At 42.3% G+C, this 10,181-nt stretch overlaps 1 protein-coding gene across 1 annotated transcript in view; it reads left to right on the forward strand.

The window, feature by feature from the left end:
* Positions 1-5,865, forward strand: part of Slc38a11 (solute carrier family 38 member 11) — a 42,885-nt gene extending 37,020 nt beyond the window's left edge. Inside the window, exon 12 of the mRNA XM_038337744.1 lies at positions 5,572-5,865. Coding sequence (XP_038193672.1) covers positions 5,572-5,865 — 294 coding nt within the window. The remainder of the gene's footprint in view (positions 1-5,571) is intronic.
* The last annotated feature ends 4,316 nt before the right edge of the window (positions 5,866-10,181 follow it).

Below are 10,181 nucleotides of genomic sequence, written 5' to 3' on the forward strand. Positions count from 1 at the left end.
TGGCTTTTCAGATATCACCGTTACTCACAAAGATGAGACGTGTTAAAATGAGAACTTGCAAAATCAAAGAAATGCTGATATTACTAAAAACTAAATAAATACAGGCTAAATAATTTGGGTTTTCTGGTAAAAATTCAAAGCCCGTTTAGAATTTCATCTTTGTTTCATGTTTTCATAGCAGAGGACAGCAGGAAATATTCTCAAAGCAGAGGCCTTCTCAATCTTAGAGTCCATTTTAAAAGCAAAGAAAATCAGTCCTTGACCTGTTCTGTTGCAAGACTCCAGCATCTTGGCTGGATACTGCTGTTAGGGACGAGGTAGCTGCAGTAATTGGGCCCTGTGGGTTTCTTTTACTTGTGGAACAAAGGGGGAAAAATGAAACAGCTGGTGCCCCCAAAGCACTGTATGCTGTTTGCTTGGCAGGAAGAAAGCAGGCCAATGAGACCCAGACAGAGAGACATAATTATCGGGCGAGCAAACTAGGGCCCGAGTCGGCATACTTCCTAAGACAGAGGCTTTTGTTTTCTCTTAAGATATAGGAATAACTTTCATGAGTATCAATTGATTGTAAAGCAGAAATTTAAAAGATAGGTAATTTTTTTGTCTTTTTTTTCCATTCTGCTTTGAAATAGTAGCAATTATGGGGGTGGGGTTGAGAGGAGGTCAGAGGAAGGGACCCTGCGAGATTCAGACCTGCTCCCCAGCACAGCCAAAGGAACCAGGAACTACCAAAATATGGCCACAGGGGTTGCGGGGTTGGGGGTCGAGGAGTAGTTTCCCTGCCTTACAGGAAGTTGTGCTTCATCAGGTGTCCACCAAGGAAAGGGGTCATTAGGTATGCTCTGGGGGCTGATGGGAAGGCTCACTAGGGAGGCAAGGACTAATAGCAAGGAGAAGGGATCTTCTGAAAAAGCCCCACCTTTAAACCACCGGCTGTCACTCCCTACATATCTCAGGCCAGAGCTTTCTCTCCAAGGAAGATGTATCCTGTCAATCTTCCTGCTATCTCTTCCCGCTATTATAGAGGAGCAGCTGGCAGGCTGGTCCCTGCGGGGCCTTTGAGAATCTCAGAAGCTGTGTCCCCTACCCAGGGCAGCCACATTCCTCACTCCCTTCAGGAGTATGAGCAGGGACAGAGGAGGGGCTATCAGAAGTGGGTTGTGCTTGTCACCTTCATCATTCCCAAGGGCCTGGGGGCTCCTCCTCCCTGAAGTCACCCAGATAAGATTGATGCCAGTGACTAAGGAAACCCTGTCTTTGAGCCCTGGTACCAGGGGCCTATGCCAGTGGCACTGACCCTCAGGGCTGATTCTTCAATGAGACAGCAGCAGCAAGGGGCCCAGTGATATCTTTCCCTCATTCCTATCAACAGATCCCAACCCCCAGTCTACCCAACCTCACTCCTGCAGGCCCTGGAGGCCTGGAATCTCCAACAGCATGCAGCAGCCATGAGGCCTACCTGGCAACCGCCAGGCTTAAGGAGACAGAGAGCCACGGTGATGGGAAGATACAGATACTCACCAGTCTCTGAGGTGTCCCATGGACCAAGGGTGTGATATGCCAGGGAGGGACCCTAGGAAGGGTTCTGCAGGGAGTGGTTCCTGATGGACCCAGAGGCTGATGGAAAACTCTCCCCCATGGGTCCACAGTTCATCAGGATTAATTTTTTTTTTCTGTTTAGTTTTTAGCTTCTTGCATCATTTACTAGATTCTATTCAGGCCCCAAAACACAATTTTATGAGCTGTGTTGCTTATAAATGTCCTGCAGACCTTTTGTTCTTTCCATGATGCAAATTGCAAAATGTCCTGGCATTGGCAATGGATGGAACTGACCTGCCTTAATGAATAAGACAACATTGGCACCATCTCTTTAGTCAGCAGTATGGTTTTATGACCTGCCAAGCAATTTCCAAAGCTGGTGGTGTATCTTCAGACAGTCTTTCACTAAACAGATTAATAGGCTGGACTCCTTTACATAGAGTAGATTAAAAGGAAAGTGGATGGGAGAGATGGCTCAGAGGTTAAGAGCACTGCCTGCTTTTCCAAAGGTCCTGAGTTCAATTCCCAGCAACCACATGGTGGCTCACAACCCTCTGTAATGAGATCTGATGCTCTCTTCTGGTCTGCAGGTGTACATGCAGGCAGAATACTGTATACTTAATAAATAATAAAGAAAAACATTTTTAAAAAAGGCCAGAGTCTATACACACAAACCAGGGTGTACAGGTGTGAGTTACTTCCACCCCCAACTCTTACTTCAAAAAAATTAGAAGCTCATACTTTTTACAAAGGAAGATTAATTTCCATAATATTTTTGTAACTTAATTCAAAGTATCAGTTGTTCATTTAATTTCATCCATTTAATAATTTATTTTTATTTGCTATGTACCTCTCATAGATACTTATATCTATTCAAGTGCTAAAGGGCAAAATGCCACTGTGTATATGTTTATTCTTTTCTATCTTTGTGTGTGTGTGTATGTGGTATGCATATGTATGCATGTATGTGGGCACATGTGTGGTTAAGTTTGCATGCACATTCATGTGTGGGGTCTGAGGTTTATGTAAGAAATAATCCCCAACTGCTCTTCTTTCTTGTTTGTTGAGGCTGGGTCTCTCAATCAAACAGCAACATTGCCAATGTTACAAGTCTTTAACCAGCTTGCTCTGAGGTCCTGTCTGCATCCTGTCTTCAGAGGCTAGAAATAATTACAAGTAGGTCAGCACATCCAGCTGGTATTTACATGGGCTCTGGGGATCAGAACTCTCGTCCTCACATTTGCATGGTGAGAACTTTAATAACAAGGCCATCTACTTAGCCCTATATATTTTAGATTAGAATTCAGTAGCAGTATCTCTTAGTAGTTTGCCATTCTTGTCTCTCTTACTGTAGAAATACTTTCTAGGCATTCTTCCCAAAAGTTTTAGATACTACCTGCCAGTCTAGTTCCACAAAGTCATTTATCTGTAACTTAAAAAAAAACTACAAAATAAATATACTATTGAAGCTTCTACTATGCAGAAGACATTTACTATAAAACATCTAATTTTACTGGCTAGTATTAAGAAACTCACTCTTTTAAATATGTTAAAGGTATCATCTGTAATTTTCCATCACCCAATTTCAAATTCAGTTTGCATTGATTGAAATACTGTGCAACTAATGAGACCCTGTCTCAGAAGTAAGTAAGTAAATAAATAAGTAAATAAATAAATAGGCCAGGCATGGTGGCACATATGTCTTTAATCCAAGAACTCATTCAGAAGGAAGAGGCAGGAAAGTCTCTGAGTTAGAGGCTAAACAAGTCTATACAGTGAGTAAAGGTCAGCCAGGGTTACATTGTCTTTAATAAATAAATGAATGGCAAATAACCTGAACAGTCCATCCTCCAAGAAAAACATAAAAATGGATGGCTGGTATAATCAAGTATAATAAAGTCCTCAGAAAACTGCAGGGTAAAAATCACCATCAACAAATCATTTCAAACTATTAAGATGCTCCCATCAAAAGACAAGAGAAGACAAATACTAGCAAAGGTTACCCTTGGTAGGAATATAAGTTGTCATCCATAATGGGAAAAAAGTATGGGTTTTTTTTTTAAAACAGTTCAAAACAAACAAACAAAAACGACTACCCCAAAGCCAGCCGTCCCTGTCCAAAGGCAACAGACTGACCATCTCATACCCACATCTGCATGCCATGTCCACTGCAGCACTATCTGCATGCATTAGTCAAGATATGGAAGCAATCTCTGTGTCTATCAGCAACGAATGCGTAAAGGAGACAGAGCTTGTGTACACAATGGGGTGTAACTCAGACCTAAAAAGAAGGGAACCCTGCCTTTTGACAGTATGTGAATAGCATTATGCTAAGAGAAACAGGCTAGACACAGAATGAAAAAAAAACTGCATGATTTTGCTCGATGTGTGGAATTTATGTTTAAAATACAAATAGAGTCAGAGACTAAATATGCGGTTATTGGAGGGAAGTGTGGGGTGTGGGGTGAGGGTGCAGGGTAGCAGACTTAGGTCTGAACAAGGCTATAGGTGGAAGGAGTAACAAGTAAGACTAACAACAGTGTACTGTATTTGAGAATTTGACTACATAATAGATCTTCAGAAGCTTTTTTTCATACACGCAAAAGTAATTGAGTCTTATTCTAAATTTGTCCCATCATAGTAACACGTTATCCACGTGTCCCACAGAACCATGTTGTAAACTTCCAATACACACAATGAGATTTGCGTAAAAGGGAAAAAATTATGATGTATGACAAACGTTTGCCATAAAATTTTTATGTTTTAGTTAACATATAGCACTTGACAAGATGAGGAAAAATGTGTTAGCTAAAATACACTGAATTTTAACATTTACAAACATTTGCACAGTTTCTAGTGAGAATTAGTTCTTCTAAAGGGGAAAATCCCTTTCCCTTTGAAGTCAGTACAAGTCCCTGTCTCTACAATAAACAACTCTCCCACCCATAATTTTCACCCTGACATTCTCCCTTAGGTTGGATTTATGGGCAGCTAGTTGGGGGAGTGGAGCAAGTTACGGTCATTTGGTTCTGCTGTCAATTTTCTAGGGTAATTAATTCACTTAGCGTTACTTGAAAGAAGGCTTAGAAATGGGATTTCATGCTAAGCCCCCAGGGTTAAACCTTTCTTTCTGACACAGACAGGCTCCACTTTCAAACAGATGTGGGAGAAGAGAAAAGAGAACTGCCCATCCAATTTCCCACTGTCCCTCTCCGTACACGAACAGCAGAAAAACCCACTCTGATTTGAAAGGCGTTATCCATATACTGGGATTTCTAGACAGGATTAGGAAAGACGATGTGACCAAAAAGTGGGTTTCAAATTTGCTACGAGTTCATCTTGCCATCTGCTTTATTGTCTATTAATCTTCCCCTAGGCTTGCTATTCATTACTCTATCTTCCTTTGATTATTTCCTTTTTAACTCTTCCATTGGAAAGGGAAACCTACATCTAACTCTTTCCTTAACATGTTTCCTCCCTTGGTTTGTTTTCACTGAACCTATATAACTCTTAATATGCGTAATGATAAATACTTTGAAAACACAGGGCTATTTTAAATATGTATCACTAGTGTGTATATGTATGTATGCCATGGAGGTGGGAGAGCACACAGGCCATGGCCTCTGTGTGGAAGACGGGACAACTTTGTGGCATCAATTCTCACCTGCCATTTCTGCTTCTGTTCCTGAGATGGACTTTAGACCAAAAGGCTTGCGTCCTAGGTGACAAGTGCCTTTATCTACTGAGCCATCCCCTCACCCATAAATGTTTCTATAATGCTGTTCAAAAGCTATATGAGGTAACATGTGATGGTTCATGTCTGTAATCCAAGCACTTGAGAGGGGGTGAGGCAGGAGATTGACTGCCAATTTGATTCCAGCCTTGAATACATAGTGAAAGCCTGTCTCAGAAAAATAAAACACACATATATATATATAACATATATATGTACACACACACACACACACACACACACACACACAAGGAATTTGCTCCTCTAACGTTAACTTGCATCTTGTCTTCAACACCCAGGGTGTGCTCTGTGCGGCCCCTTTGATTTTTATCATCCCCTCAGCCTGTTATCTGAAATTATCCGAGGAGCCAAGGACACACACGGATAAGATAATGGCCTGCGTCATGCTTCCGGTTGGTGCAGTGGTGATGGTGGTGGGATTCATCATGGCCATGACAAGTCCTCAGGACTGCACCCACGGGCAGGAAATGTTCTACTGCTTTCCTGGCAACTCCTCCCTCACAAACTCCTCCCGGTCTCATCTTCAACTGACAACACAGCCATCCCTTCGGAACCTCAGCATCTTTCAGTGAGCTGACTGGTTTACAGACTGTGCATGCTTTCAGAGATGCCACCTCCTGAAATCCACAAGTGCAAGACTCTTTGTCACTTGTCATCACTGACATGTATCAAGACTTGCTCGTCCTTACTCTTTACAGCAATATGAAAAATAAAAAAGCTGAATGTATATTTTACCTTAAACAGGGACAGACGTGTTTTATTGTGACTGCACTAATCTAATTGAGAAGCACCAGTTCAACCTTAGTACCCAGTTTCAGTCCCCAAATCATTATTATCTTGTATGTGAGCCACTGTATTGTGCTTTCAAATAAGTAGGTGATTGTACTTTAGAACTGGGGGTGGGGTTTCTTCAGGATAAAGCAAATGTTTAAAGAATGTGTAGAATGGAAGTGAGAAGGAAACACAACTCTTAAGTAGAATAACTATCCAGTAGCAAAGAGAAGCCCTCTGTTGTAACTCTGGAAGCATCCCTTGTTTATGAGGAAGTGGGTCCCTGGATGAATAAGCAACAAGCTCCCATGAAGAAGCACACATAATGGAGTGGAGGGGCAGAACAAGCCTATGTAGGATATCAAAATTATCTCCAGGCGACCTGTGCAGTGGGAATATGATACGTGTGCTATTTTAAATCAGAAAGGCACATTCTTTTTCATTGTTCTGAGGCAATAACTCATCAGCTACATTTCAGATTTGGACCTACTGAGCTTGCAGCGTGACGGGAATATATAAGACAACCAGCAGCTGAACCTAGAGACAAAAAGCTTGCCCTGAATCTGGAATTTAGGAAAGGACACATTCTTACTGTCCCAGGCCCTCAAGGAAGCAGTTGGGAATTCTTGTTAAGCTGGCTTGTTTTTTTTGTTGTTGTTGTTGTTTGCTTTGTTTAGGAGATGTTTGTTTGGTTTGGTTTGTTTTTTTTTTTTTTTTTTTTTTTTATGATGCAATCTTGACTGGCCTGGAACTGGCTATGTAGACCAGGCTCGCTTCGAACTTATGGAGACCTGCCAGCCTCTGCCTCTGGAGAGGGCTGGATTAAAGGCCTCTGCCATGACAAGGAAGCAGGTGCTGACAAGCAGGTTGTCGTGCAGGGTATTCACTGGGAATTCTAGGCAGCGGTGATGAGAAGCAGAGCTCTACCAAGCTGATGGCATACCAAGCTATGCCACAGAACTGGCTCCTTTCTGAGTCCCCAGGCAAATGCCCCCGCAGCTGCTTCCATGAGTCATTGAGTATGGGCTTCTAGGGAAAAACGGGTCCCTGGGTTAGTCAGCTATGTGCAGCGGAGCAAACTGAAAGGAACAGAGAGCTAGAGGCTGGGTGTCTACCACATTCATTCCTAGAGATCCCTGGGACAGCTGAGTCTACTATAGGCAACCTTCATTTTTAGAACGAATTTCATGCCTTCACATCTTTAAAAGTATGTAATCAGGAGAAGAAAATCCAGATCATCTCAACGGCATCCTTACATCAAGTGCCACCAAGCCGGTAATTTTACCCTTTCATCTGTATTTCAATCAGTTTTGGTCATCCTACCGATAAATTATGAGATGATATCATAAGCAGAGGACATATTTTTAAATATAATACACAGGCCAAATATCCCCCCAGGATCTATATAAAACAGTTTCACAGTAGTTTCCATCAAGTGCTGAGCCTTGTGGCATCAAACAACACAGTAAGAAAGACCTAGTGCAGTGGTTCTCAACCTTCCCAATGCTGCAACCCTTTATGCAGTTCCTCATGTTGTGGTGACCACAGCCATAAAATTTTTGTTGATGCTTCATGACTGTAACCTACTCTTATGAATCATAGTGTAAATACCTTGTGATGGAGGATATCTGATTTGCAAACCCTGAGAAAGCATTGTTTGCCACGCCCCACCACCCCCATTGAAAACTGCTGGCCTAAAGGGAGCTGGAGAGATGGCTCAGCATTGGGAGCACTTGCTGCTTTTCCAGAGGACCAGAGTTCAATTCCCAACACCCGCATCAGGTTTCTCATACCTGTCTGTAACTCCAGTGCCAGGAGATCTGACATCTCTGGCCCCCTTGGTCATATATGCTCATATGCACTTACCTACACATAATTTTAAAAAATATAAATAAGTCCTCAATAAAGAAAGACCCCCAAAAGCCCCAGGGGCATACCTGAAGAGGCCTGGGGACCAGTAGTGAGTTTTGCTTCAGTAAAGCATCAGCCACTCACTCAGGAATATAAGCTCTGTTGGCTGTACAGTTTTCCAATATTTAATTGATATATTTTCCCAGTCCCATTAAGAGTCATACAGCTAAACTGTTATTCCATTTTTAGATTAAGTACACACTTTCAGATGGTACATGTTAAAATAGTCATGAGGATACTTTCATTCCATGATTAAAAAAAATCGCAAGAGTTGTTTGCAGCAGTTTATCCATAGATTGCTGGAAACCACTGACCTTCCCGCTCATTTACGAGAAAATGCCATCCGAGATGGGTGAGATTGCCAAGAATAAACAACAGATATCATGGATAACACAATTTAATACTTAGCAGTCTGTCATCTTGCACTTTGGTATTGTTTCAGACATGTTAACCTTGAATCTGCAGCTAGATGAAAATCCCCTGGTAAGAACCAAATACATCTTTAATATCCAATAAATAGGTGTTTGTTGGTTATTAAACAAATGAAGAACAGAAGCACCTTTGACCCAGTTATGGGGCGCATGTATTGCCAACATCTTTCACATCGTGATAGGATAAGGCCTAACCTTCCATCCCTGTGAGTCCTGCCTTCATTTATTTAGTAAGAGATCTCCTCCACCGAAGCTCATTCCTTTCATTATGCTGACAAAGCAATTCAAAGGCTATTGTCCAGTTTATCAAGAGGCCACATCTTTAAACTTCTAAAGCGTTTCCTAAAGTTTAAAGAGGCATTGGTGAGAATGGTGTTTGGACACATCCAGCAGCATATTTCCATCAGATATACATACATCAGACAACATCTCCATCATTTATCAATTGTGTTCCTAGCCAGTTTGCTGAGGGTCTTTCATTTCAGTCCTGCCTGGGATCATATTCAGAACGCAGAGCAGGTAATGCTCCTCGCTTCTGGACCATTTCCAGTGACAGCTGCACAGGTGACAAGCAGCACACGTCACGTCACCTCTTTTCTTTCCTACAAGGAGTCTAAGTCCGGGTTATCCAAGAAAACCCCAACTCTTCCTCTGCTAACATCACACATTCACTTAAAGTCAAGTATGACGCCCCAGGTTTATGTGCTAAGGCCCACCAAAGAAAGAATCCCATGGACCAGGTGTACTGGTGCTTGCTTCTCATCCCAGCACTCAGAAGGCAGAGGGCAGTGCCTCTCAGGATTTCTAATTAACTACAAACACTAGACACTGTTCTTTAGGGATATGTATACTCTCTCTCTCTCTCTCTCTCTCTCTCTCTCTCTCTCTCTCTCTCTCTCTCTTTCTCTCTCTCTCTCACACACACACACATCTCACCAGACTAAATAACATGGATATATAATCCTAGCTACTCAGGAGTTAAGACAAGGAGGATTAAAAGTTCAAAACCGCCCTGGGCTACAGGGTAAAATCAAGCCAGTCTGGGCAACTTAGTGAGACCCTGTATCAAAAGAAAAAAATAAAAGGAGGGCTCGGGATACAATTCTGCTGTAGCCTAGCATGTGTGAGGCCTAAGGATCAACACCCAGGATAGAAGAAAGAAGGAATCTATATATTCTAGCAAGGACATACAGAATTTACTAGAAAAACAGAACAAACATACAGAATGGACAAGAGACACCATGAGCAGGAGAATGTATTGACTAGACAAATAAGAGTTTGAGCTACCCCCTAGAGCAATGGCTTTCAAACTTCAACATCTGTCTGAATCACCTGGAAGGCTTAGTTCAACAGACAGCCAGACTTCCCCACAAGGTTTCTTCTCCCTAGTAGGGCCTGAAAGTTCACATTTCTGAAAAGTGGCCAGGTAAGGCCCAGTAATGTTGGTAAAGGATCACATTTTTTATAAGTCTAGGGTTTGGGCAAAGAAAGTGGTAGATGAAGACATCTGCTCACAGGCTGAGAATGCCAGATAGACATCTGTCTAGGAGCGAGGACAAAATACCGGCAAGATGTAGGGAGGGGCAGGGGAATTAAGAACAAAGAGGAAAGAGAGACTGTAGCCTAAAGTCAACACAGCTGTAGTGGCACAGCTCAAAGCCTGAATTGCAGCCTGCCAGTTGGAGGAAGTCTGAGCTTCATATCCCAAGCCTGAGTCCTAACCTGCCAGCTTCAGGAAGTCTGAGCTTCATAGCCCTCACGGGGAGATGAAAGAA

This window comes from Arvicola amphibius, chromosome 7 (assembly GCF_903992535.2).
Source record: "Arvicola amphibius chromosome 7, mArvAmp1.2, whole genome shotgun sequence".
Taxonomy (NCBI): domain Eukaryota; kingdom Metazoa; phylum Chordata; class Mammalia; order Rodentia; family Cricetidae; genus Arvicola; species Arvicola amphibius.